This window comes from Oryctolagus cuniculus, chromosome 11 (assembly GCF_964237555.1).
Source record: "Oryctolagus cuniculus chromosome 11, mOryCun1.1, whole genome shotgun sequence".
NCBI classification, from domain to species: Eukaryota; Metazoa; Chordata; class Mammalia; order Lagomorpha; family Leporidae; genus Oryctolagus; species Oryctolagus cuniculus.
In genome coordinates this window covers 80876558-80904037 of record NC_091442.1, presented here as the reverse complement: position 1 = coordinate 80904037, position 27480 = coordinate 80876558, and the positions used below count along the sequence as shown (strand labels likewise).

Sequence of the window (27480 nt, the reverse complement as noted above, 5' to 3'; positions counted from 1 at the left end):
GAGAGAGAGAGAGAGAGAGAGAGACAGAGAGAAAGGTCTTCCGTTTTGCCGCTGGTTCACCCTCCAATGGCCGCCATTGCTGGTGCAATGCAGCCGGCGCACCGCGCTGATCCGATGTCAGGAGCTAGGTACTTCTCCTGGTCTCCCATGGGGTGCAGGGCCCAAGCACTTGGGCCATCCTCCACTGCACTCCCGGGCCACAGCAGAGAGCTGGCCTGGAAGAGTGGCAACCGGGACAGAATCCGGCGCCCCGACCGGGACTAGAACCCGGTGTGCCAGCGCCACAAGGGGGAGGATTCGCCTGTTGAGCCGCGGCTAATATATTTCAAAACTAAGAATTTCTATCTTCCTTGTCTTCTTTCATCAAAACTCTGTTTATTAGTGCTGGGATGGATAAAATTGAAGCAATGTGCCACAATATCAATGTTACATTTCTTGCAGTGGCTTAGGCATGTTACTAACAATACCATGATGCAATTGGATTACTTGCCATTTTTAAATAATGGATTTTAGCAAGACTGATATTTATAAAGAGGGTAAACAATCTACTGAGAGTAAATCATCTATTGCAAGGGTAAAGAATTTAAAAGTCTAAGAGGACTAGACATACAAAAAACAAAATGACTCTGGGTACACATATAAAAAAAAACTGACACAGCTTTTCTAGGCTATTTTTTACTATTCTCCTTTTAACAAAGGATAATGCGGACTATTTCCTCTGAGATGTGGAACAGCGCAGTGATAACTGGCAACCCACACTTAGCTTCAAGTTCAGGAAGAATGACAAGAGGGGATTACACTGTGGCTCACCTGAGAGCACAGGCCCCCAGCTAAACGGATCTACAACAGACAGCTATAAATATGCAAAAAATTCATCTCAGAGCTGCTCTCTATTCCAATTATTTTAAAAAGGAATACATACACTGAAATTTTTAGGTAAAAGCTCTAAATTTCACAGTATTGGCTTAAATTTAAAAACAAAAACACAAACTCTAAATTTGCCAGAAGTAATACTTTGGCAGATGGGACTGGGCCTGTGATTTCCACCCAGCTTGGAGAAATCCCATGAGACAGATGGGACAGATTTGGCTGATGCTTTCAAATTTTATTTTATAGGTATAGTCCAATGAAATCTGGCAACTTGCCCGATGTCACATCATAATTTCTGATCGAAACAGGCAAGAATGCAAATCCATTCAATTTTACCCAAGGTCTTTAAGAGGCATAAAAATAATAACAAACTGCTTTTTCACAACATAATTGCAAATGCACACTTTCACAGATATTTTCTTATTGATATTAAATCTCAGTGCATGGTCATGGGGAACTGGGGATAGAATGTCTCCACTGCATCTGCGATTTTCCTTTTTATTAGTCTTCCAAATGCACATTATTTGAATTTGATTTATTTCACTGAAGCTTTTTTGGTTAGGTCTATAATTTCCATTACTTCTTATAAAAACTATTTCAATTTCCTAACAATATCACCTTCTCCTGTTGGTCACTTAATCCATTGTTTTCACTGAGAATCAGTTTCATCTGTAAGTGTTGGTCTACAAACATGTGTATATATATTTATGTATATGTACACTCTCTTTAATTTCTGACCCCATTTTATCATACATTCTCAATACAGTACCTCTCATTTATGCTTTCTAACTGCCCTCATTGAAATCCACTTCTATCTATCTTAAGTATTTAAATGTAATGATTTTGTTCTCTATAAGACTGAGCTATCCAATCTGGTAACCAACATGTACAGCTATCTATTTACATTTAAATTGATTAACGTAAAAAATTGAATTCTTGTCACATCAGACAAATCTCAAATAATCAATAGTCAAGTGTGGCTACTGGCTTCTCTGTCAGTGCAGAGAATAGGACACTTTGATTATCACAGAAAAGACCACTGGACATTGACATACATTGTTTTTCCTCAAACCCATGTTGTGGGGAGCAACTCGGACTAGACTGTTACTGGAATTAAGACTTATTCTATGCATCTGCTCTCCCACAATATGGCGCTGAGAAGGGAGTAACAACTTCTACGCAGCTGCCTCTCGCCAACTTGAGTGATGACCTGCAGGAGCTGATCCTGCTCCTGATTGGAGGAGAGCAGCGTACTCGGCGTGTGGGTAGCAGAGTTGGGATTGGTGGAAGAGGACTATAAAGGAGGAGAGAGACAACATGCACCAGGAACATCTATCTGAAGGAACACCTGTGCAGCCCCCGAGAGAGCCGGCCGGCGGTGTGCCGCTCCCCCGCGGAAGTGGGGAAAGTGGCAGGGGGAACCGCCCTTCCACGGAGGTGGAAGGGTCGGTAGCCAACCCGGGAAGAACCAGCAGCAAACCCGGGGAGGGCCGAGCAGACGAAAGAACAGCGCAGGGTCCTGTGTCGTTCCTCCACGAAGAGGGGGAGCGACACCATGTTATTTGTTTCTTGAGCCTTTTTCAGGATTCATAAAGGCAGTTTAACCCAAATACTGTTATTACATACATATTTAAAATATTAGGATGATGCTTCACCTTCTGATGCTATGTAGAGATTTAAATTGCAATAGTATGTCAGAAAACATCTCCCCAACAAGCATTAGTATTGGCCCAATAAAAGGAACACTAAGTCTCAACACATTCATTTATGTGATTTTCCAATACATGTTCACACTCCTCACTCCTTTATGAATTAACCTAAAAGAGTAGGTTTACCAAAAACACTAATAGTGATTATCTAAAGCCATGAATCTATGAGATTACTTTATAGAGAATGGGCAGTATCATTTAAACTTATTGAAATCAATGAAAAAATTAATGTGCCCTTAATGCTTAATTACTCAAGGACAGCAGAGGCTGTGAACTTTTCATGAACCTTTCTATACAGGATTAAGGATTATCCAAAGTACTCAGATCTCAATGAGTTCAGTAAACTGCTTTCAAATATTCCTGATTATTACCTAGTAAGAAAGGTATTCCCCTATAAAGCATAACTTTTTATAGAAGATTTTTTAAAAGATGAAATTGTATTAGTAGACAAACATATCTGAGAAACAAACTATGATTTCATTCACTGGGAAAATAAATTGAAACATGTGTACCATCACTTGAAAAATAAAAGTTTAAAGTCACAATCTATTCAAAAACTTACTATAAAAAATCTCCAGTTCTTTCAGGTCTTTGAAGACAAAGACCTAAAATACCATAGATCAATTAACAACCATGGGTTCGAGAACAAAACAGAAAACTAGTCCATATTATGAAATTATGGTATAGTGCATGGTTCCAGAGATTCCAAGTTATAACTCAATAGGGTTTTATAGAATTCAGTTTTACATCCATTCATCAGTTGTAATGGATATACAAAAGTCAAGTGAAAGTACAGACAAGTGAGCCACAGAGGTGCTGTAGAATCCTACCAGTTTATTGGGGACGCAGTAGTTTAAAGCATCCCTTATTTCACTGTGTAACTTTAGTGCAAATGTTAATCTATTGTATCATCTATGTGCGTAGAAAGGGAGGAAGGTCTTTGCAGCCAATACTTACTGTAGAGTAAACAGAAGAAGTGCTGGAGACCAGTGATAAAGAAGAGCCATGAACTGGAGAAAACAAAAAGAACAATCATTACAATAATGAAATCTATTCCTCAACCAAACGTCTGTACTGAGTAATGAACAGGTGCCCAGGGAAATCAAATGCTAACAGCTGGCTAAGAGATTCTCAGAACAAGACTGGTACAATGTTTTGGAGATTAAGATGTTGAGACATGGGACAGCATCATGCATATTCCCTAAAGTACCTCAGTCACAAGATCAGAGAAGTTGACAAGTGTGAGTCATACAAGTATATTCTGCACATATTGAGGGCTATAGTAAATTCCCATATAATAAACAAAATCAATGAAAATCAAACTAAGGTTGCCATACATTTTTAATAGTCAAAAACCTGGATTTAATTAAATTTAATATTTACATAAATATTTTTGGATTTTACTGCATATATTTAGAGGGAAATAAGCATTTTACCCAACTTTCTATTTGAGATCTTCAAACAGTTTAAGGAAAATGTACACTATGAAAAAAACTAAGTAGGGATTTAAATTTTTTTTGCAAACAAATAAACTTATTTTTAATTTCATTTTCTACAAACTTTTAAAAATACCTTCCTGGTTTATTTTATCTGAGTGGAGTTGATCATGTTCTTTTAAATGTAGAATTACTATTTCTTTATTAATTTTGGTAACAGAAAAGTATTTATTTTAATGTGTATCTCATAAAAATTAAGAATGGAAATTGCACAATGTCTTTTATCTGGGAATAGCAAAATACCACCTTAAACAAATTAAAGCCAGCTTTGTGCTTCTCAATTTCAATGCAGTAAACCAAGTAGGTGGATAAATTATTCTTAATTATAATTGAAGAAAAGTTCCTCCTCTTTTCATTGTGGGAAAATAAAGTCATTTCTGCTCATTCATCCAGGATTGGGGAACCTTTTTTCTGCCAATCATCATTTGGATATTTATAACATCATTTGCAGGTCATATAAAATTATCAACTTAAAGATAAGCCTGCGATAGATTTAATAACTTTGAAGTACCACCTGCAGTTGCCTTGGCAGAGCTGGACCAGATGATTTTGTGGGCTTTACACTGCCCATGATGTTCCCACCCCTGCAAAATTTGATGAATATATACAATATGATGGGCCTTTGCTAGATCTTGAGACTACAACAATGAATAAGACACATTCTAGGTGCTCAAAACAAATATAATTTACAAGATAATTACAATATAGCATTACAAATGCTACTGAGATGAATGTATTGGCTTCTACAAGAGGATATATAAGGTGCTTTTAGTCTGATCTGCAGACACATGGGAAAACTGTACCAGGATTGTGGGAGCACAGAGGGGAAAAAGGGGGGGGGTGAATTTGAGCGACACCAAGAATAATCTCTTTAAAAATGACTGAGTATACAAATGAAGGACAACCTTTAGATTTGTAACTTGGGGGGATAGTACTACTACTCCATTAGCTGTGTAAAATGTTTGTCTTTGAGTCCATAATATATATATATATATATATATATATATATTTAAAAGGCAGACAGAGAGAGAGGGCTTCCATCCACTGGTTCATCCCCCAAATGTCTACAATGACCAGGGCTGGGCCAAGTCAAAGCCAGGAGCCAGGAGCTTCATCCGGATCCCACATGTGGGCACAGGGGCACAAGCACTTGGCCCAACCCTTGTTGCTTTCTCAAATGCATCAGCAAGGAGCTGGATTGGAAGTGCAGCAGGCAGGACTGGAACCAGTGCCAATATGGGGTGCCAACGCTGCAGGTTGTGGCTTAACCCATCATGCCACAGTGCTGGCCCCACATCCGCTGTATTTTTAAAGCACGTTGACTTTAATAGCTCCTTTATGAACTAAGAATATCCTCTCTGTGCAGCAGAGTATTCTCTTGTGTAGCAGAAAGAAGGTGGACAACGAATTAAGAGAATCCATTTTTCTTCTAATGATTATTTATTTATTTGAAAGAGTTACAGAAAGAGGGGAAGACAGAGAGATCTTCCATCCACTGGTTCCCTCCTCAAATGGCTGCAATGGCTGGGGCTGGGCCAGGCCCCAACCAGGAGCCTGAACTCCATCCAGGACTCCTACATGGGTTCTGGGATCCATGCACTTGGGTCATCTTCTGCTACTTTTTCAGGTGCATAAGCAGGGAGCTGGGGCAAAACTGGAGCAGCCAAGACTCAAACCATCACCAAAATGGGATGCCTGTGTCTCAGGCTGTAACAACTTAACCTGTTGTGCCATTGGCCCCAGAAGAGCCCATTTTTCTTCCAGCTCTATGTCCTAGAACCTGTGGCTCAGCCAATTTCATCTGACAGTATAAGCATTGGACAATACATCAGTAAAGTCCATTTAAACTAGTTCTATAATGTCTTAGCTCTGTAACACAGTTTTAGGATTCTAATAATACAGAAGTCAGCACATGGGCATCAAAAAGCCATCCCATCTTCTCCAGCTGGCTTTCTGCAATTCTGATTATTTAATCATTGCACATGGAAGGCCAGAATTCTTCCACATATTAACATCATTCTACTGGAAAACCTATCCATGTGATCAGCAGATGAGTTTTAAAGTATTAAAGAGGCCTGTTTGAGAACCAGTGACAGAACCATTTCAGAAGAGCAGTGACCTTGCCTTGTAGATTAGTTGTTTTGTCTGTCTACCCTCTGGCAATCAGCAGATTCACAGACCATAATTCACTCTCTGTCAGGGTGAACTCAATAGTTTGGTTAAAATCTGAAGAAGCAGTGCAATTTTGGTCAACAGATTAAGTACCAGAATATTAAATGTGCAGTCATGATCTAAAAAAAGTGTGTTAATTTTCATGACTGGCTACACTTTTAATCAGAATACATTTTAAATAAATAGGTAGGAAGGAGATTCAAAAAGGAACAGAACTATACTCTCATTCAATCCTCATGAGAAATCCATGGGGTGACAGATTCAGAAAATTACAACTAAAAAAGTGAGGAAACTTTAACCAAGCTCATACCATGAGTAAGTGGGTGGGTAGAGGCTTAAACTCTAGCATGTTTTAAGATTTGGAGTTATTTTTATACATAATTGTTAAAGAAAAAGATAGTGTGGCTTATATTTATTTGATTTTATTCTTATTGGTTTCAATTTTTATGCTTAGGTTTATTTATTTTATCTGTAGTTGACATACTTTATACTCTTCATGCTATAAATTTCTTTATGTACACTTGAAAAAAAAAATGAAATCTGTGAGAAAAAAACTCACAAATAATTATTAGCAAATTTGACCATTCCAGGGTGGTCACCTGGCACAGAGGTCTAGCTGCCATGTGGGATGCCTGTGTCGGATATCAGAGGGCCTGGGTTCAGGTCCCAGTCCTACTTCAGATTCTGGCTTCCTGCTGATGCATAGCAGGTGATGGCTCCAGTAGCTGAGGCACTGTCCGCAACATGGGATAACCGCATTGAGTTCTGTTTCCTGGCTTTGACCTTCCCTGGCCCCCATCAATGTGGGTGCATGGGAAGTGAACCAGTGGATGAAACGGCCCTTTCTTCTCTTATTTCTCTGCCTTTTGAGTACATAAAAATGAATAAAAATTTAAAAAACAGACATTTGAGCTCATATAGTTAAGAAAAATATATACATTTGAAGATAAACTCAGCTTCTTGAGTTTTTCAAATAGATATATTTAAAGGATTCACACAGAACTATACAACTTTGAAGACATTTTAATAAATGGCCAGCTTGGGGCCGACACCATGGTGCACTAAGTTAATCCTGCGGCACTGGCATCCCATATGGGCGCTAGTTCTAGTCCCGGTTGCTCTCTTCTAGTCCAGCTCTCACTGCTGTGGCCTGGGAAAGCAGTGGAGGATGGCCCAAGTGCTTAGGCCCCTGCACCAGCATGGGAGACCAGGAGGAAGCACCTGGCTCCTGGCTTCAGATTGGCGCAGCTCCAGCTGTTGCGGCCACTTGAGGAGTGAACCAGCAGATGGAAGGCCTTTCTCTCTGTCTCTCTCATACTGTCTGTAACTCTGCCTGTCAAATAAATAAATAATAAAAATCTTTTTTTTTTTTTTTTTTTTTTTTTTGACGGGCAGAGTGGATAGTGAGAGAGTGACAGAGAGAAAGGTCTTCCTTTTGCCATTGGTTCACCCTCCAATGGCCGCCACAGCTGGCGCGCTGCAGCCGGCGTGCCGGCTGATCCGAAGGCAGGAGCCAGGTGCTTATCCTGGTCTCCCATGCGGGTGCAGGGCCCAAGCACTTGAGCCATCCTCCACTGCACTCCCGGCCCACAGCAGGGAGCTGGCCTGGAAGAGGGGCAACCGGGACAGAATCCGGCGCCCCGACCGGGACTAGAACCCGGTGTGCCAGCACCGCTAGGTGGAGGATTAGCCTATTGAGCCACGGCGCAGGCCAAATAATAAAAATCTTAAAAAATAAATAAATAAATGGTCAGCTGGAACCTTATTGGAATGGGACAAAGGAAAGTTACTTGAAAAGTAAAAATGTAGGTATAACATGAATTCTAAAGTGACCTGATAAAAACTAACACCAGAGAGAGTTTCTGAGGACAAAATCATCAACGTGTAAGAGAATCATGAAACAATTTTTCTGATTTCTATCTTTATGGCTCATTAACAGAAGTGTCCAACAAAATCTTTGCTCTGATGTTTTGACCTGGGCCAGGGTCTCTATAACAATGCACATTTCTGTAGCAGAACATTGGATTTATGCTAAACTGTTCTATAGCCAAGTATTAATCTAAACAAACTCTTACGTGTTTCCAATTGCTTAAAGAAACAGAGGGTAATGTAAAATGAGTGTCTTTAAGCATAAGGACTCCCCAGATGAGAATGACACTTGTTCATTTTCTTCCAGAAGTTCAAGAACCCATGTGATATGAATGATGCAATGCTGTCCCTGTCAGAGTTTAACCAAGCAACTTCATCATTATCTCTGCCCTTACCTTCTTCCATGCTGTCTCTAAAGGAGCCTGAATGGCTGATGGCACGCGGCCTCTCCTCCAGAGAAGTGGCACTTCCACGAAGCTGGGCGTCGTCGTAGAGATCGAAGGAAGAGTCCTGGGCCGGGATGCTGTTTGAGCGCATCATACTGGGCCCAGGAAGGTTAAACTGAGACAGATTGGTTGGGCTCACTGAAAAACAGAGCACACACAGCCTGTTACTATGGAGTTGAATGATGGGTACTGTAGGTTGACAGGAGGTGAGAATGTGATGCCAATTAATATGGAGGCATGAGTTTATGGAGTATTAATCATTAAGGCAGGCCAAGAGTCTGCCATTAAAATGCTCAATAACATTTTAGATACTGTGGACCTCCTCTTTTCCTCCAGTATCTTCTTGGCAAACAGAATGCCAATTTCTAAAGCAATATGAATTGAGACCACCATGTCTTAACACATCACTGAATAAGTTTAACAAGTAAAAAGCAAAAAGACTCTAGTTTAGTAGGAACAAACACATTGCTATAAACAAAGTATTAAGCGTTTTTATTATAAGGTAAATTAAAAAAAAAAAACAAAAATTACTTTAAAAGTAAAAAAAATAAAAGCTCAGTAATCTTAAATAAAATGAAATTGGAACAGAAAATAAAAAAAAAAACACCAAGTCATCTGTACCATTCACACTGGAAATGAAATAATTTTGCATTTCTTCTGTTATAAATAAAAGATTGCCTTTCAATAGTCCTCAGGTTCCTTTTCAGATAATCGCCACTTTAATAGGATAAGTGAAATTGAAAAGGCGGCAAACTCCCAAATGAATAAATTCCCCAAGAAGAGCTTTGAGATGCTTCCAAGAAATGTCTCTGTTTCCCAGGAAAAAATAGTATCTAAGTGTATGCATATAATGTCTGCATATGAAATAAAGGAGAGAAATGTTTAAACTTATTAAATTTTAAAACTAAAAACTAAACCACAAAAGTATATATTAAGAAAGACTTTCAGTTGCTTTGAGTTCTGCATTTATGTAAGTTCATGATTAGGGAAAGCATTATAAAATTGAGGTTATGAGGAGGAAGACTAAATTACGCCTTCTCTTTAAATGAAATACAATATAATGTACATGGTGTCTGTATCCTGCATTTCTGCAGATTAATCAAACAAAACTATTTTCTACTGTGAATAACATGAGGATACCACAATCAGATTGCTGAAATCATACACATTTATATTAACTTGTCTGCACTTTGAAATAGAAGCTTGTCTACTGCCTGTTGCCAAATAGTTCAGATAGCATCCAGCTTTTTAGACCAATTAAGTAACCATTTTAAAGAAAAGTGTGGTGACTAAAGGCACAGAGTATTGGGAAAAATACTGTTTCAAAATTTGGAAATGAAGGAGAGCAGAGAAATTGAGAAATATATTTAGCATATATGTTCACACTTGTATTTTAAAAACCAAGTGAATTATTGGAATGTGAAGTATCAGGCAGGAACTTCTTAAGATATGAAGGGAACTGAGGTGTGTTTTTAAAATCTGGAGAAATATATGTCATAGACTTGGAATTGTGTCATTTCAAAATTTGTTGTATTGTTTTTCTTTGACACAGGTACTATACTTTTTAGCATAATTTTTGGCCCTCAAAACAAGGTGACATAGGAAGGGGGTACCCTGTAGTAATTCAAGCAGAGTATCTCCTATTCACAGGACACTGTGCTGTTGTTATATGTGATTTTTATGGTAAAATAATTTAAAAATTTCACATATTACAGCCGGCGCCGTGGCTCAGTAGGCTAATCCTTCGTCTTACGGTGCCGGCACACCAGGTTCTAGTCCCGGTTGGGGCACCGGATTCTGTTCCGGTTGCCCCTCTTCCAGGCCAGCTCTCTGCTGTGGCCTTGCAGCCCATGGTAGACCAGGAGAAGCACCTGGCTCCTGCCTTTGGATAGGCGTGGTGTGCCGGCCGCAGCACGCCGGCCGCGGTGGCCATTGGAGGGTGAACCAACGGCAAAGGAAGACCTTTCTCTCTGTCTCTCTCTCTCACTGTCCACTCTGCTTGTCAAAAAAAAATTTTTTTTCACATATTACATAATTCAATAGGTAGAAAAGAAAAAGGAAACATGGACACCTTAACTCTTTTTTTTTTTTTTTTTTGACAGGCAGAGTGGACAGTGAGAGAGAGAGACAGAAAGGTCTTCCTTTTCCTTTGGTTCATTCCCTAGTGGCCACTGCGACCAGCGCACCACGCTGATCTGAAGCCAGGAGCCAGGTGCTTCTCCTGGTCTACCATGCCGGTGCAGGGTGCCATCCTCCACTGCCTTCCCGGGCCAGAGCAGAGAGCTGGACTGGAAGAGGAGCAACCAGGACAGAATCAGGCACCCTGACCGGGACTAGAACCTGGGGTGCCAGTGCCGCAGGCGGAGGATTAGCCTAGTGAGCCACGGCGCCGGGCTGATACCTCAACTCTTAAATGTTAGTAATCAAGCATCTTACTGATCATTCAGACAACATAATGATCACACTGAAAAACATGATGGGCAAAGAAAACTGAAGACAATGCTATCCATACTCAAGTTAAGTAGTTACATTTTATATAGTTTTAAAAATTTAAAATCATAAAGTAAGGTTACTTTATGATTTAATTTTAGTAAGAACACATTTTCTTTCCCAAGTAAAGTTTGGGTGATATGGAAATACAATAAAAAATCTTTAAAAATCACTTTTATCTTTCTAAAATTAATGATTTCATTCCTTTTATAACATAACTCAGCATTGAGATCTCAGAATGCCTGATCTGAAGACACATATTCTTATAAAATCTGGTAGGCATATGAGAATGTATTTATGTAAACACGAAAGTTTCCTCCACATTTCTCAATGCATATGGACAATGAAAAATTAGAGAGCTGAGGCTATATAATCAATTTAAAATCCACTTAATTGTCTAGAATTTAAAAAAGTATAAGCAAGGCAATGCCCACTTAAAAAGAGAGATGGAGATGGATATATACAAATGACAAGTTTTGTTCTATTGAAAATGTACAACATGAAGGAGTGGTTGGTGTGGTTGTAAGTGGGACTGTTGATTACACTGACATTTTACATTACAGTAGTTGACAAAAGATGCTGTGTGAAATGATAATGGAAATAGCAGAAAAGAGCTAAAGAGAAGACTTTGGTTTAGATGCCTATGTTGTTTATCACACTGATGGGATTTTAGTTTTAGAACACAAAAATATCTCAGAATGAAAAAGAAATGCTTGAGAGACAGGAATTAAGAATTGTGACTGAGAACATAGAAAGTGGGTTTAGGATGAGGAAAAGTCTAAAGGAAAAAAAATTGGTAAACATATACATTTGAGGAATAGATGGAGGATGAATTGCTTGGTTCAATGTTTCTACGTCATGCCTAGAACAATTATAATACAGCCCATTTCATTTTCAACAGTGACCATGTCTGAACCTTAAATCATATAGCTATGTTACAATGAGCCACCCTGGGAAAAAGAATTCTAACTGGAAAAGTATCAAGAAAATCAAGAGAGTGGCATTACTAAAGTCAAAACCTGAAGTGCTTGAATGGGGACAAATGGCAGCACTGTGGAATCCCTACTCAGGCTAATGGGTAGAGTCACAAAAGAAACAAATAGTTCTGATTCCTGAGAGTTGAAAAAGCTTGTGGACTTCCTGTGGGTGCATTATTAGAAAGAAATTTTTTCTAAGTGAAAAGAAAAAAAAATGACACAAGTATATAAGCGAACTTATATGAAAAATACCTGTTTAATGTTATTGGATCTGTTAAATGATAACTAGCATGTTTAGACTTCCTTCATTATTTTGTCAATCTTCCCTGCAATTTCTATGACATTTATGTAAATGATATAATATTTCAACAAATGATGCTAAGCTGCAAAGAGTAACCAAAGACTAGAAGAGTAAGTTTTCTTCTTAACTGTATTTATCTACAAATGTTCATGGAGTATTTTCATAACAGATTCATATATGCATGTCAAGGAGAGTTTTGACTTCCACAGTGTTGAAATTATCTGGGAGCTGTGGAATCATGTATTTTTTTCTTTATTTTAATTTTGTGTATTTTGATGAATGTGGTTAGGAGAATGTTTTTTAACATTTTACAATCAAAAATAAGGAGATGGCCTGCGCCGCAGCTCAATAGGCTAATCCTCCGCCTGCAGCGCCGGCACCCTGGGTTCTAGTCCCAGTTGGGGTGCCGGATTCTGTCCCGGTTGCTCCTCTTCCTGTCCAGCTCTCTGCTGTGGCCCGGGAGTGCAGTGGAGGATGGCCCAAGTGCTTGGGCCCTGCACCCGCATGGGAGACCAGGAGAAGCACCTGGATCCTGGCTTCGAATCGTAGCAGCGCCGGCCATAGTGGCCATTGCGGGGTGAACCAACAGCAAAGGAAGACCTTTCTCTCTGTCTCTCTCTCTCACTGTCCACTCTGCCTGTCAAAAAATAAATAAATAAAAAAATAAGGAGATATTTTACTGGTCTTTTATGTAAAGGTCCTTGACTTGAAGTCAGGTTTTCTGGGATTGGTTACTGTATCTGCGCTTTACTAATGGTGATGCTGTTTTCAAGTCAAATGATGTTTCTGAACCTCTGCAGGTTAGGCTGTAAAACAGCAATATTGTTAAGCATATATTATGAGCAATAAATGGCAAAAGAGGAGGGTGGTTCAGAAAGGTCATGGAAAGATGGCATTGAAAGATAAGTTTATTTTGGTTGCAAAACAGAGTTCAAAATCTGTGCATAGTTGTCTTTTTCTTAACAGCCTGCATTTTCAATGGCCTTCTCATATTTGGAAATCATTCTGTGAACAATAAACCCTTATACAAACAAAAAGTACTGTTGATGTGTCTTTATCATCTCTGTAAATGAAGATTTTTATCTGGGAAGATAACCAGGGCTCCCGTGAGGATGGATGCTGCAAAGAGCAAAATGGAATCAGTGTTTTAGAATGTTTTACCCAAGTTGGAAAAGTGATATTTTCCTGTTGCAGAAGATGACATGGCAGAAGGGGAGACCAGAGGTGACTGGTTGCCTGTATCCTGTAGCCCTCCAGTGGAGTGAGACCGCAGCCATTCTTTCCCATCTTCTTGGTTGGCCTGCCGAGATGATGGGGTGTATCTGCAAAACAGCACAGCTAAGACATTCCAGCATTTCCACAAGGGCAAGGCAATACCAGGACAGGGGCACAATCGAAGCGAGCTCACTATTCAGACTGAACAACAATTGCAAACAGATTGAATCTAATTATAATTGCTCAGTTCTTCCAGATGATTTGACACCATCTGTTTGAGTCTCACAAGGAAAAAAGAAAGGAATAAAGGAATTTGAGAAGAAAATTATGCTTATGTGAGATAATGAAGTTGAAAATCATAAACAATGAGCAGACAGCCAAGTGGGTTAAGAAGAATGCAAAAGCCCAGTGCTTGGACGGCTGTGAAGACGGCGAAAACACGGACTAGAAATGGTTTAGAGAGGGAGACCAGAAGCCACAGGAAGTGAAGTGAGGGTTACAGAATGGGACAGGAAAGAGAACACAAATTGACTGCTTTTTTTTTTTTTTTTGGATATGGCAAATCAGTTCTTTTGTTAAAATGTCAGTTCAAATTTGGATTTTTGCTTTTTTTTTTAATGTAGGGGAAATATGCTCACTTTATTGGAAAATAAATTTCTGGATCAAAATACCAAAATAGAATAATTGCCAGCTGTTTGTTATTGCTAGCAAATTAGAAGGAAAAAAGGATAATGGATAAAGACCTAATTTGTCCAGTTACTTACTGTTTGCCAAAGTAATTCTTAGTATCAAAAAGCAGTCAACTTATCATGTTCACAGGGTGTTATCACTCACTTAGCAATTCATTCCATATCCCCTCCTTGGATAAAAGTGTAGTAAAGTATGGCCATAAATTAAATTTTCATTTTATTTTCTATTATGGACTGAATAATTGTATTGGTTTATTAAATGCTATTATAGTAATTTAGATTTAAATTGATCTGAGAGATAAGAGGGAAATTAAAACTATTTTGAGTTTTGTCAAACTGATTCTATAAAAATCATCTCTTAATTATAGTATCTTCCCTGTGATGATGAAAATAAGTTCTCTGATTCAAATTAGAGCATCCTTAAATCTTTCAACATTAACTGGCCACATCTGTAGTCTACACGAGTTTTGAGGTTTTGCCAGCATATGTTTCCAAGATGCAAAAGTTAGGGAACTTAAATGGATTTTACTTTGTGGAAGTCAGTTGTGCATCCTACCAAAAGTTGCTGCCTTTTTAAACAATGCCTTGGGAAAAGTTCCTTGATAATCTTATCACTCCAAAATTGCGTTATTCATATTGAAATTAATTGAAACTCAATCTTGATCTCAACCAGTACTATCTCTACCTGACGGATATTGCACCAATTCTTCAGACCAAAGGAAGCATCAAGATTAAGGTGATTTAAACCTTAGTGAAGGTGCTACATTGCAAACAAACAAAGAAGAGAGACAGCACACAAAGATTATGCAACAACAGAGAAAGCAGCAATTGTGCTGAGAGAAATATATACCTTAGTCCCTTTTTGGGTAGTGTATTTCTGTCAAGCTGCATGCTGTTAAAACAAAGAAGATCCCTAAGGACATAATGTAAACAAAACTTCCAAATCACACATCCAACAAAATGCTTCTCTGAACTGTACAAAAAATTTTTTGGCAACACATGTATAATGTTTAATTCACTCGAAAAGACCAACTAAGGGTGACAAGATGTCCAAAGCTAGAACACATGGTGAGTTCCTTTCTAACGCTGCACTAGTTAGTAATAAATTAGTGACAGAAGTGAGAGGATCTATTTAATCATATGTTAGCCTAAGTGCCCTCTGGATTCTAATCACTTGAAGCTATAGTGGATTTCCCTTCCTTTTGCTAATAACTTGACTTTTGCTATAATTTAATAAGCTGAAAAGTCAGAGAGGAGGCAGTGAAATAGACCTGTTCTAAGTTAAAGTGACAAGTTCTGATGGACAGAGAAAATGTAAAGCACCATCAAATATTTATCTTTTATGTTCAAATTATTTTTCACAAAAATATAGGCAGCTTTATAAAATATATAATAAGAATGCATTTTGCATCATTTCTTTAGACATGTTAATGGAATTAAGGCAGACCATCTTTTAGAAATAATAATTTAGGTATATAAAAGGCTATGAATTGAATTATCTATATTTTAAAAACTTATCAATTTGTCATAGAAAGAGGTGAAAAGATGTGTTTTTAGAAAATGAGAAATGGTCTCTCTAAAATTAGAGGAAGAATATTTCAAGAACTAAATGGGACAAGTCTACATATTTCTGTTATCTTTAGTATGTGGAAAAGCAAGGAGAAAAATTAATTTTAATTTGAAAAATTATACCTCTCTTCCTTTAAAAATCTCAAATGATCACAGGATATGCATAATGGAGATGGTATAACATGTATGCAAACACATTGACTTAAACTCTACTTGAAATCAAAGCTAAAATGTTTTCTTCTATGTGCACTCCATTATTTAGCACTGTGATATCATCCAAAGACTTCATATAACTTCATCTTCATTTATTGGGAATATATATATATATATATATATATATATATATATATAAAAGCAATTAGTAAATCATGGAGGGGCCAGTTCTGGTGTATATCTATCTTCTACAGACGTTTTCTTAGTAGTGTGTATAAACAAACAGAAGACATTACACTGAATTAATATAAGAAACCTCCAAATGTAAACTGCATTGTGCTAAAGGGTTTATGAGGTCATATGTTAGCCATTTTAAAGATTCTTTCATATGTGTAAATTAAAATTTAATGCTGCAATGAAAAAATAGGCAATCTTTTCCAATGTTAAAATCTATAAAAAGCTGTATGTTTATATGAAAGGGCAATTTAATGAAATAATCATTTACCTTTACCAATATAATCCATAGTTTTAAGTAGAAATATCTGTTTCAATTCAGACATTAATCATTTAATAAGATAAACACCTTTTGCAAACTCTTAAGGAATGCAAACTCCTAGGCCAGCAAGGGATAGCTGGGCAATGCAATAAGGTGAAGTGCTGATATCACTCGGAGCAGTTTGCCTAAAATCAGTATGCTGCTGGGCAGATATGTGAAAGCAGGTTGTCAGGTCTGACATTTAAAGACAGAACAGAAATTCACATAGTTGGTTACTATTTAAAATTATTTGAAATTTTGTTTAGGTCACAACAAAACAAAACAAATGTAGACTTGTTACAGCTCAGCTATCAATGATCTAGCACAACTGTAGAGGGAAAACTGAAAGAACATATTGTATTATTTATTCTTTTTAATACAGAGGAATTTAAAAAAATCTGTATGAAAAACTACTAATTTAAACAGTAGTACTAGGATATAATAATAATGTCTTCTAAAATAATAAATAGGTAGGTCATCAACTTAATATTCATCTCTACTATATATATCTAATTAATTTATTTTAAATATATGTACTTTAATAAAATTTCTTTCAGGTATGGCTCTTTGGTTTCCTTAGCATTTTCAACATTCCACTGAATAATTAATTTTAATTAAGGCAGGATTCTGTTGAGATCTAACTTTTCTTCTCAATATACAATAAACGTTCTTAAAAGAATTTAAGGGATTCAACCACGATTGCTTATATTTATTTCCAACAGAATAAAAAGCACAATATTTTAAATCTAAAATTATTTCAACCCAGTAATTTATTAGAACTAATAAATAATACTATTATACACTATATAAAGATATTAACGTTGTTTTAATATTCATCAATTTAAACTAAATATCCATCAATTTAAGAATCAAAGAGAAAAACATATTCATTTATTCAAAATTGCTTTAAAGTTTATTTTAGAGAAAGTCTTTATTTAACTATTTTAATCCTAGAATACTTCCATTTGTAAAATTGGCCTATTTAAAGATCAGACTATAATAAATTAATTCTCCTTAAAAAACATTAAGTATGGGCTTGCATTTGGCATAGCAGTTAAAAGACCACTCAGGACACTGCATTCCACATCAGAGCCCTTAGGTTAAGTCCTGGCTCAGCTCCTGATTTCACCTTCCTGCTAATACACACTGCCACTTCAGAGGCAGCAGGCTTTAACTGGGATCCTGCCACCCATGTAGGAGACTCAGACTGAGTTCCTGGTGACTTGCTTTGGCCTGGTGCCAGTCCTAGCTTTTATGGGCATTTAGGGAAAGAGCTAGCTCTCTGCCTATCTGCATCTGTCCTCCTGGCTCTTTCTGTCTCTGCCTTTCAAGTGAACAAAATGACATTTTTTTTAAAGAAAGCATTTATAACTCTAATTTGCTAGTATGTCTCTGTTGTAAAAATATAAATTGACTTCAACTGAAATATAGTTCAGGTTAAACATCAAAAACTATATTTCAATTATAGCTATAAAATTCATTTATCTTATCATCTGGTTTTGATTTGAGGTTTACTTTGACACAAATTGTGACTTGAGTCTTTAATGCCTGGATGCTTAAGCAACAGGTTGGCTACATGGTCAACTTCCTGCAAACATCTTTATAATTAAAAAAATAATAATCTGTGTCTTGCAGAGTGGTTCTTGTTAATCAATGATGACCTAGTTAGAGTAGGATTTGTTTTGTTATCAACTTTTATTTGAATTCCTCACATATGAGGATATAATCTAGAATCTATTCATTGAGATTGTTAATATATAATATACTATATTATATATAATATATATAATTTGAGTTACTTTTTAGAAGTTTTATAAATGCCATGTGAGGATGCCCATTTATCTTAAAAGTGATAAAACTGGAATCTAAGACATAATGAGAAAACCAACTTTTTAGATGAGAAATCAAGCACTGGTTTTTTATCTTTTGTCTATAGTAGCAAAACCAAATGGAAATGGATTTTAGTTTCTATCATCCAGCTGTTTATCTTATCTGTCTTGGCCCAGTTCTTTTGTTTATGAAGAAAACATGTATTTTGTAATTAGCAGCCCACTATACTAAGTATCAAGTACCCAAATTTCAATTAGTTCTACATCTTTTTTATCAAGTCCCATGTACATGAATGTCCTTTCTCATTGCTAGGTGAGTCAGAAGCAACATTTTACTCTGGGTTTTTATTGCTGCTTCCAACAAAGCCAAGAAAAAGGGAAAAGCAAAGTGGGAAATCTTAAGATTAAGGGCCAACTGGTACCATGTAGAATGTGTTTCAGTAAAGGCCTTGGTTGGTATTTGAAAAAATTATTCTGGAAGTAAGGCTGGGGTCTGTCGAGAGATATGCCAGCATCCATGGCAGGGTAAAAAATAACAGTTTAGGGGAAAAGATCAGGCATTTTCAGTGACAGTAGTGTTTTCCACAAATAACACAAGTCATATGGCCAAGATCATTTTTAAGAACATTCAGTGTGTCAAGGGAGAAATAACATTAAGTTTATCAGGAGAAAATTTGCATTTTTAATACATTCTGTTGAGTACCAAAATGTCCAAGAAAAAAGTTTTGTGGTAGAAAATCTAGAGCCATTTTGTCCAACAGTGATACTTTCTATTAAGAATATTGGTTAAGAAATGCTTCATTGTGTTCTCTACTTTAAGTGTGTGTGTGTGCATGTGTGTGTATATATGTGTGTATACATATACACACACACATATATATATATGTGTGTATATACACATATATATATATCCATCCAATGGGAAACAACTTGGAATAGGATTCGTTTTCAAGGGACCTATTAAAAATAGCACTGGTGTTATAATTTTCTCTAAGAATTCATGCCTGACAATTGATTTTATTTTTCCAATTTAACTAGGATTCCCCAGTGATCCATTTGCTATTTTTGGTGGAATTGAAAATAAAACAATTTTAACATATTGCTCAGAGCACAATCGTAGAATTCATTTGAATTTGATCTTTAAAAATGTTTAAATTATCATAAAGAGCTTGTGATTTCTTTGAGTTTGCGCCAAAAACATTAAAATGTCTTCAGAAGACATCATGCAATACATAAACGCACGTTCTGAATTTTACTGTTTGCCTACTGGGTATAAACGTATGTATTCATATTGAGAAACTTAATTACCTAATCACCTACCCTTAATGGTTTAATCACTCTGTAAATTTGGTAATAAGAGCAAATAAGAGGACCAGTGCCATCAGTCTTAGGTCCTTTCAATCTTACAAGGCACTCACACTGAAATTAAGGGAATTTAATGGGGTGGGGTTGAGGCACAGGGCAGGGAAGAAAGGGTGAGGACTTCATCAATGCCTCCAGGAAAGCTCACCTTTCTGACAGAGTAGATCTCACACTACCCGTTCTCATGAGCAGGCTCTGGACCTCGTGAGTGCCAGTGGTCAGTCCCGACAGGGAGCCATGATGGCTGAGGGGCAGGTCAATGGACTCAGAGCTCGTATGGAGACTAGTCATGGACTGGTAACTCGGAGTGTCCTTGCTGCCAGCAGAGGAACTGCTCAGATTGGCAGCCCACACAAGACCACCAGATGTGAAAGAGTGAACCGATGCTGGGCTGGAAGCCAAGGAGTGACTTAAGCTTATAACATCTGTCGTTAAGTCTGAGGGCTTATTGAAGAGAGGGCTGCTGCTGCCACTTAGCCCGCCAGCACTGCCCATGCTGCCCGTACCAGATGACGGTGATTCCAGACTGCCTTGCCGCGCTAATGTGGTACTAGGGCTGGGCAGTACTGAGGAGGATTTCACACCCTCAGTATTAGGTGCAGAGGCAGATTTGCCACCTGCCTTGGCACCAAACAACCTAAAAGAAAAACAAATAACAACTTCAGTTGTTCCAAGAAGCTAATATCCACATTTAATATTTAGGGTTACAGTCACAGAGCCAAGTGTGCTTTGGTGTACTGAGCTACCAAGCACTCCCTGTCTCTGTGTTAATGAACCTTATAAGCCTGGGTTTCTTAATCAAGTGCTGAAAAGCTCATCTTCACGGTAAGTCTGTCTTGGGTTGCTACCCAGGGGCAGGGGAGAGTAGACAAAATGAAGGAAGCCAATCATAAAAACCCCTGGCTTTTACAATTCAGTGATACTGATCATCTTCCACTCAAGTCATCTGAATGGACTTGATGGTATCTATTTACAGAACCATTATAATGAAACAACTTCTACACATTAGGTTCATAGCACTTAAATTGATTTCTCTTTTCTTTTTTAGCACTTTACTCAGAATCTGAACAGAATGCTTAATGCGAAGCTTAGTAAATTATATTGAATATCTAGCGGCCTGAGTCATCGTCAGGGAGCAGTTGGTTGGGAACAATATTGGATTGACATTGTTGGCAACATATCACTTTATCTGTGTTTTCCCATTCAATAGCAAAAGGGTGCGATGTCAGTTGCCACTGCTATTCAAATATATATTAACAGTAGTGACTGGAAACATAGTTGGTGCTAAAATAGATGCCGGAGTTTAGTTCAGAAAACATTTTAGTTTTGTAAATGAAACAGATGATATAATAAAATTTATGTAAATATGGAAATAAAGTGGTATGAAGTAATGACATAATGGTTTCTAATTAAGTTACAATGAAATCCATATTTCCTACAGTTAAATATATGACACATATGAGAAATTGTTTCATAGGTAATGGGCCACAGGAGGGCACTATTGACTCTTACTTAAGCAAAAGTTATATTTACTTCTTTATAAGCATAGTTTATTCTTTAAAAAAGAATCAACATTTCAAAAAGCCAGTTCTTCAAGATTAATATTTCTACTGAGGATTAAAACATCTAGGTTCTTAAACAATCCTGTTTCTGAAATTGCTTCAATCATAAAGGTAAATTTTTCAAGACCTTTAATTTCTGAGATATCAAATTTCTTGTTTAGTCTGCAGCATAATAATAAACTATAAAAATACTTAACATATAATAAACTGCAAATCATACTTTCATTTCACAGATGGCAAAGCAGACAGACAGGTTTAACTATTTGTCCCAATCCTTTAACTGTATTTTCCTGCCACTTACAGGCACGTTGGCATTGAGAAATTTATATTTCAGAGAAGAAATTTACATATTTAATACCAAAGAGAGTTCCAGTACAGAAACCACATCACACCACTTACTAGAGTCATGACAAAGAAAGCTGATGAAGACTTAGAAAACTTAGTCTTCTCTTGCTAACCTGAACCAAACATTTGAATGCTCTCAAATTCTCTCAATCAGATCATATCTTGATTTACTTTAAAATGTCAGGGTCTAGTACCATATTAATTGGCCCAGTGTTATCTGTTACAAGGAACACAACTTCATCTACCTTCATGATCATCAACTCATTAAGAGTCAGCAAGATAATGAACACTGAGAATGAATGGCAATAGTCACAGGACCTGCTTGTTTTTTAATTATAGAAAAAGAGAGGTGGAAATCCATGCAAACAGAATTACAAAATGTTACTGTGTTGTATTACAACCTCTACATATTGTCATCTGTTCTTAAATTTCCTATGTATGCTGTTAACCTTGCTAATACCGCAATGATAGCAAAATATAACATCTGACCATTTCAATTGAGCACTGGCTTGTTTTTGCTAACTCCTTGGCTATTCAGCTTCTTAGAAATCACTGTACTTTAAAAGATTCTAAGATATGTCCATATTAGAATATTTATATATATATATATGATATATAGTGAGATAGATCAGCTTACATATAGACATGTATAATTTACATCATTTTTTTTTCTAGCTTCATGTTATATACCCTTACCTTCGAAATGTAGGTGAGGCAATATCGGGATATTTGGATCCTGGCTGCCTGAGCCCTTGTGCACCACAGGCGCTGGCAGAGGTGGGACTGGATTTGGGGGAACCTGACAAAGAAACGCTCTCTGAATCTGAGACTGCTACTTTTTCCTTTTCCTTGTCGGTCTGGTTGACAGTGACGGGACTTGAGCGTCCTGACCCAATCTTGGTTGGCTCTCTCAGTTTCGAGGTGGAGGCCCCAGCGGACTTACTGCTGACATTGGAGTCAATACTGCTGGTGCTGGACCTGTGGCCACCTCGGCCGGGAATGCCACTGGAGCTGGACTTGGAAGGGCGAGGCAGGCTGCGGTACTGGAGCGTGGTCTTTGAGTTAACATGGAGCACAACATCGTCCTGATTCTGTGAGCCATCCAAACTGGTTTTTCTCCCTGCATTTGACTTCCCACCAATGGCAGCAGATTTGGGAATTTTACCCAGTGTTGCGGAGCCACTGGTTATGGTGGCTCCGCTGCTAGTGATCATGGTCGATGATCCTACTCCGCTTGGCTTCTTAAACCCAAAAGAGCTGGTGGCAGAGGATCTTCCAATGCCCGAGGGGGGCTTTTTCCCCTCATCACCACTGCTTTTTCCTGCATCTGAAGGAGACCTTTGTAGAGATGATCCTTTCAAGGGGGTTTTCCCTTTCTCGGAAGCTTTGGCATCGTCGGTTTTCCCTAATTAATGAGAAATACACAAGTATATGTGTCTGCCCATTTTGATATTATCATAACACTTCTGGAAACAAGGTGCTATATGTAAATTCTTCTCCAGATGACTTCAGCTCCTGATAGTTTTAAATCTCAATGGGCAAAAGATTTATACGACCTGAAGAGAAACCAGACTATTGGTTGAACTCTGTAATTAACACACAATTATTCTTAGGTGTTTAAATTTTAACTGAAAAGTGATCCCTGTTAAATATAAGAGTGGGAATAAGAGAGGGAGGGGATGTACAGTTTGGGACATGCTCAATCGGACTTGCCCCAAATGGTGGAGTTAGAAACATGCCAGGGGATTCCAATACAATCCCATCAAGGTGGCATGTACCAATGCCTTCTCAGTAGTCTAAGTGATCAATTTCAGTTCACAATTGATCACACTGATAGGTCTAAGAGTCAAAGGGATCACACAAACAAGACTGGAGTCTGCTAATACTAACTGATAGAATCAAAAAGGGAGAGAATGGTCCAACATGGGAAGCAGGATACACAACAGACTCACAGAATGGCAGATGTCCTAAATAGCACTCTGGCCTCAGATTCAGCCCTTAAGGTGTTTGGATATGGCTGAAGAGCCCATGAGAGTATTTTAGGCATGGAAAGCCAAGACATTCTGGAAAAAAAAAAAAAACCTAAATGAAAGATCTCTGTGAGTGAGATCCCAGTGGAAAGAATGAGGCCATCAAAGAAGGAGGTACCTTTCTCTGAAGGGAGGAGAGAACTTCCACTTTGACTATGACCCTGTCTGAATAAGATCGAAGTCGGCGAACTCAAAAGGCTTCATAGCCTTGGCAACTCATGACTAGAGCCTAGGGAGATTACTGACGCCATAAACAAGAGTGTCAAATTGTTAATTCAACAATAGAGTCACTGTGTACTTACTTCTCATGTGGGATCTGTCCTTAATGTGTTGTCCAATGTGAAGTAATGCTATAACTAGTACTGAAACAGTATTTTACACTTTGTGTTTCTGTGTGGGTGCAAACTGATGAAATCTTTACTTAATATATACTAAATTGATCTTCTGTATATAAAGATAATTGAAAATGAATCTTGATGTGAATGGAATGGGAGAGGGAGCGGGAGCGGGAGATGGGAGGGTGCGAGTGGGAGGGAAATTATGGGGGGGGAGCCATTGTAATCCATAGACTGTGCTTTGGAAATTTATATTTACTAAATAAAATAAAATAAAAAAATCTCAATGGGCATGCATTCTAATGGATTGAGAGGACTCAGTGCGTGGCTACAGAAATTCGGCTATCAGAGGAAATGTGATGAGAGACCAATAAAATGAAAAGGAGTATTTGTGCTACTGGTTAATGGCTTATATCTTGAAAATGTCTTCATTCATAAGGATAGTACTTAATCCTTCGAAGCTAAGATATAGAAAAATAATTCATTTGAATCTATGTGGAATGATTATATTTGGAGTGTCCTGTTACATCAATACTTTGGGTGGCACAATTGCAAATTAGGCACTGTTTTAAAAATGTTATGGCATGAGTCTTCAAAGGAAAGAAAAATAAAAGGATGGCAGCCAGCAGCCTGCATTGTGGCACTTGGGTTAGCCACTGCTTCCATGCTGGCATCCCACACTAAGTACCTGTTTGACTCCTGCCTACTCCACTTCCATTCCAGCTTCTTTCTGACATGGCTGAGAAGAAAGAAGATGGCCCAAGTACCTGGGCCCCTGCCAACCATGTGGGAAACCAGGATGAAACTCCCAGCCCTGGCTGTTGCAGCCATTTGAGGGGTGAGCCAGCAGATGGAAGATATCTCTGTGTCTCTCCTTCTTTCTCTGTCATTTTGCCTTTCAAATAAATCAATAGATCTTTTTCCAAAAGAATGATATAATTCTCAAGATTCTTTCCCTCTCTTCTTCCATGAAGTTTAATTCATGCACATTGTATTAAATGCCCTGCATTTCAGCCCATTAGATTGACATGATGGCTTTGGCCTTTCTGTAGCTATAATTCAATAGCATACATAACATCAAAGTTCAAACTTCCAGAAGGAAGTCAGAACAAGATAAACCTCATTATTTATTTAGTGGCCTCAGTTTTATTTCCATGTGACCAGAAATGAACACAATACCATAAAACATTCACCAGCACCAAATTTTAAGGGTGATTTTGAGAGAATGCCTAGATTGTTATATTCACATAGGTTTCTATGATAAAATGTATGAAATTTAGACAGAAAAAAATAACTATATGGAGAAGAATTTGATTAGAAAAAGCAAGCTATTACTAAAGAAAATAAAGATTGCATGGAAAAAAAAAAACAATTTGATGCACTTCTGCACAACAGCTGGCGAACGACAAGCCTACCAGGAGTCTTGAGTGCACCTGTTCCAGCTTTCTGTCTAGATGAGGCTCCCCCTTGGGCAGACATGCCTCTTCTCCAGGACCCCGTCTGTGACACCGACAGGGCAGCTTTCTGTCCCGCCTTCTCAGAGTCTTCAGGAGGTGCCGAGGAGCCACTCTTCCACCTGCCACCACCATCCCCGTGGCTGTCAAGGTCCTCTTCTGTTTTTTTCAGCTCCTCAGTACTATCCCAGGTCTCATCTGTTGTAGACCGTTTCTCTGCATCTGTCTTCAGCTAGAAGGAACAATGTTTCAGAAAAAAGTTATGCAGAAAAGTATGTCAAGTTTGAACTAAGGCATTGCAATATGCATTCAAATAATTGGTTATTAAAAGAAGCACTAATTTATATTTCAAAAGAATTCTGCAGACTGTTCTATTTTTAACTACATCTTCACTTAAGTTTCATTAATTTTAGCTACATAATTTTCACTGGCAGATACTAGAGAGTGTCAGAACAAATATGTACCGAAAACCTCTATTAAACACTCCATAGAGGAAGGCATTTTCTATACCAAACGTAACAAGGAAAAGATAAAGGTTATTTTATGTCCATTCTTGTTTTACCAGTCACATGAGATCTAGTAGTTTATTTCAAAAATGAACATGAAAATGTATTAAGAACTATACAAAATTAGCCTATTAAAGTAACTTAGATTTTAAGCCATATATTTGGAGAGGTGTGGCAGCATAAGACTTTCTGGGTTAGAATGTAATCAATAGAAAACGTATAAGAATAGATATTAGCTGATTTCCGTTATTTAAAGTAGACTGAGGTGCACACTCTCACACCTCCTGAGGCCGGCAGCTCCAGGAAAGAGTAAGACGAAGTCATTCCACACCAGGGATGGCAAAGAGACTCTTTATTAGCTTTGCCTTACTTCATTGATGCCATCATTTCAGATTAAAGGGTCTTACTCGTATTTAACCTAATATAAAATCATTAGGGGGAAGGAATTTGTGACCGTCACCTGAGTGTTCTTCCTGGAAGGGACAGTGACGTTAGAGTAAGAGCTGACAGAGGACGCGGTGTTCAGGTCGTCGGTGCTGATGTTGTCAAGGGTGTCACTGAGACCACTGCTCACTGAACTGCTGTCGTCCCAGCTAAAGGCAAGACACGCAGAAGCAATGAACCGGAGTACGCACCCACATTTCCACACAGCAGTCATCATGTGACACAAGAACACTTTAATCTTGTGATAAAAAAGATTACTCGCCTTAAACTGTGGGAAAGAGAGAACTGAGTGGCTACCTGAGAATAATCTTATTTAATATTTGGAAAGAATTAGTATCTAGAGTAGATCCAGATTAGAAGGGAATGTTTGTGGAATAAGTGACAACAGAGACGAATATGCATGTATCAGGAAAGAATAACACACATCAGCTTTTTCCTTTTTTTCTGAAAAAGCAACCAGAAGTCATAAAGCATGCCAGAATTCCTTCTTTGTTCTAAAAATAGAATACTTTTGTTTTAGCCAGGAAACAGAAAAAAATCATTTTTCATCCTTTATCCTACCTCGTGAGCTACTTCCAATCATTCACCAAGTCATGAATATTAATGCTCATTCAATCATATCATCTTTCTTGCCATTCCTTGCAACTCTGACCTGCACAATATCCACTATCTTCCCAGCTGGCCTCCGTTTAATCTTTCCCAATGCGATGCATCTGCTGAACCTGTGTCAGTGGTCAAAAAATCACATCTGGCCATGTCATGACTCCGTTTAACTCCTTCAAAGATTTCTCCTTTCCCAAACAGTAGATTCTCAATGAAAATGTACCCTCCCTAACAGGTCTATGAAGAAATATACTTGGAGTACAAAGAAATATCTGAAATTCTGAATCTAGTTGGTTTTGATCAAAAAATAAAGTGTGCTGTGAGAATATTCACGCACAGCCTAACATGACATCTTAGTCAATGTGTCAGATGATGCAGAAATAATGTAGGCTAAGGGGTTATCTGAAGGAGAGTTGGGAATGCCACTGGGTGAAGAGGTACACCAGGTAGACCACAGTCCTCTCATTTACTGGCTGGATCTCGGTCTCCTGTGATGAAGTGTCACTTATCTGAACTCTA

General features: G+C 37.9%; 1 protein-coding gene across 6 annotated transcripts in view; it reads right to left on the bottom strand.

Moving 5' to 3' along the window:
• Positions 1-27480, bottom strand: part of NAV3 (neuron navigator 3) — a 430062-nt gene that overhangs the window by 77430 nt on the left and 325152 nt on the right. For 3 of the 6 annotated variants that reach the window (XM_051846465.2, XM_008256837.4, XM_051846467.2), the window contains 8 exons: positions 26375-26507; positions 25370-25640; positions 22286-22994; positions 19831-20319; positions 15085-15126; positions 13492-13652; positions 8512-8700; positions 3537-3589 (listed from right to left, as the gene is read on the bottom strand). In XM_051846465.2, the coding sequence (XP_051702425.2) occupies positions 3537-3589; positions 8512-8700; positions 13492-13652; positions 15085-15126; positions 19831-20319; positions 22286-22994; positions 25370-25640; positions 26375-26507 (2047 nt within the window). The remainder of the gene's footprint in view (positions 1-3536; positions 3590-8511; positions 8701-13491; positions 13653-15084; positions 15127-19830; positions 20320-22285; positions 22995-25369; positions 25641-26374; positions 26508-27480) is intronic. The other 3 variants (XM_051846470.2, XM_070052658.1, XM_051846466.2) reach the window with 2 other exon arrangements.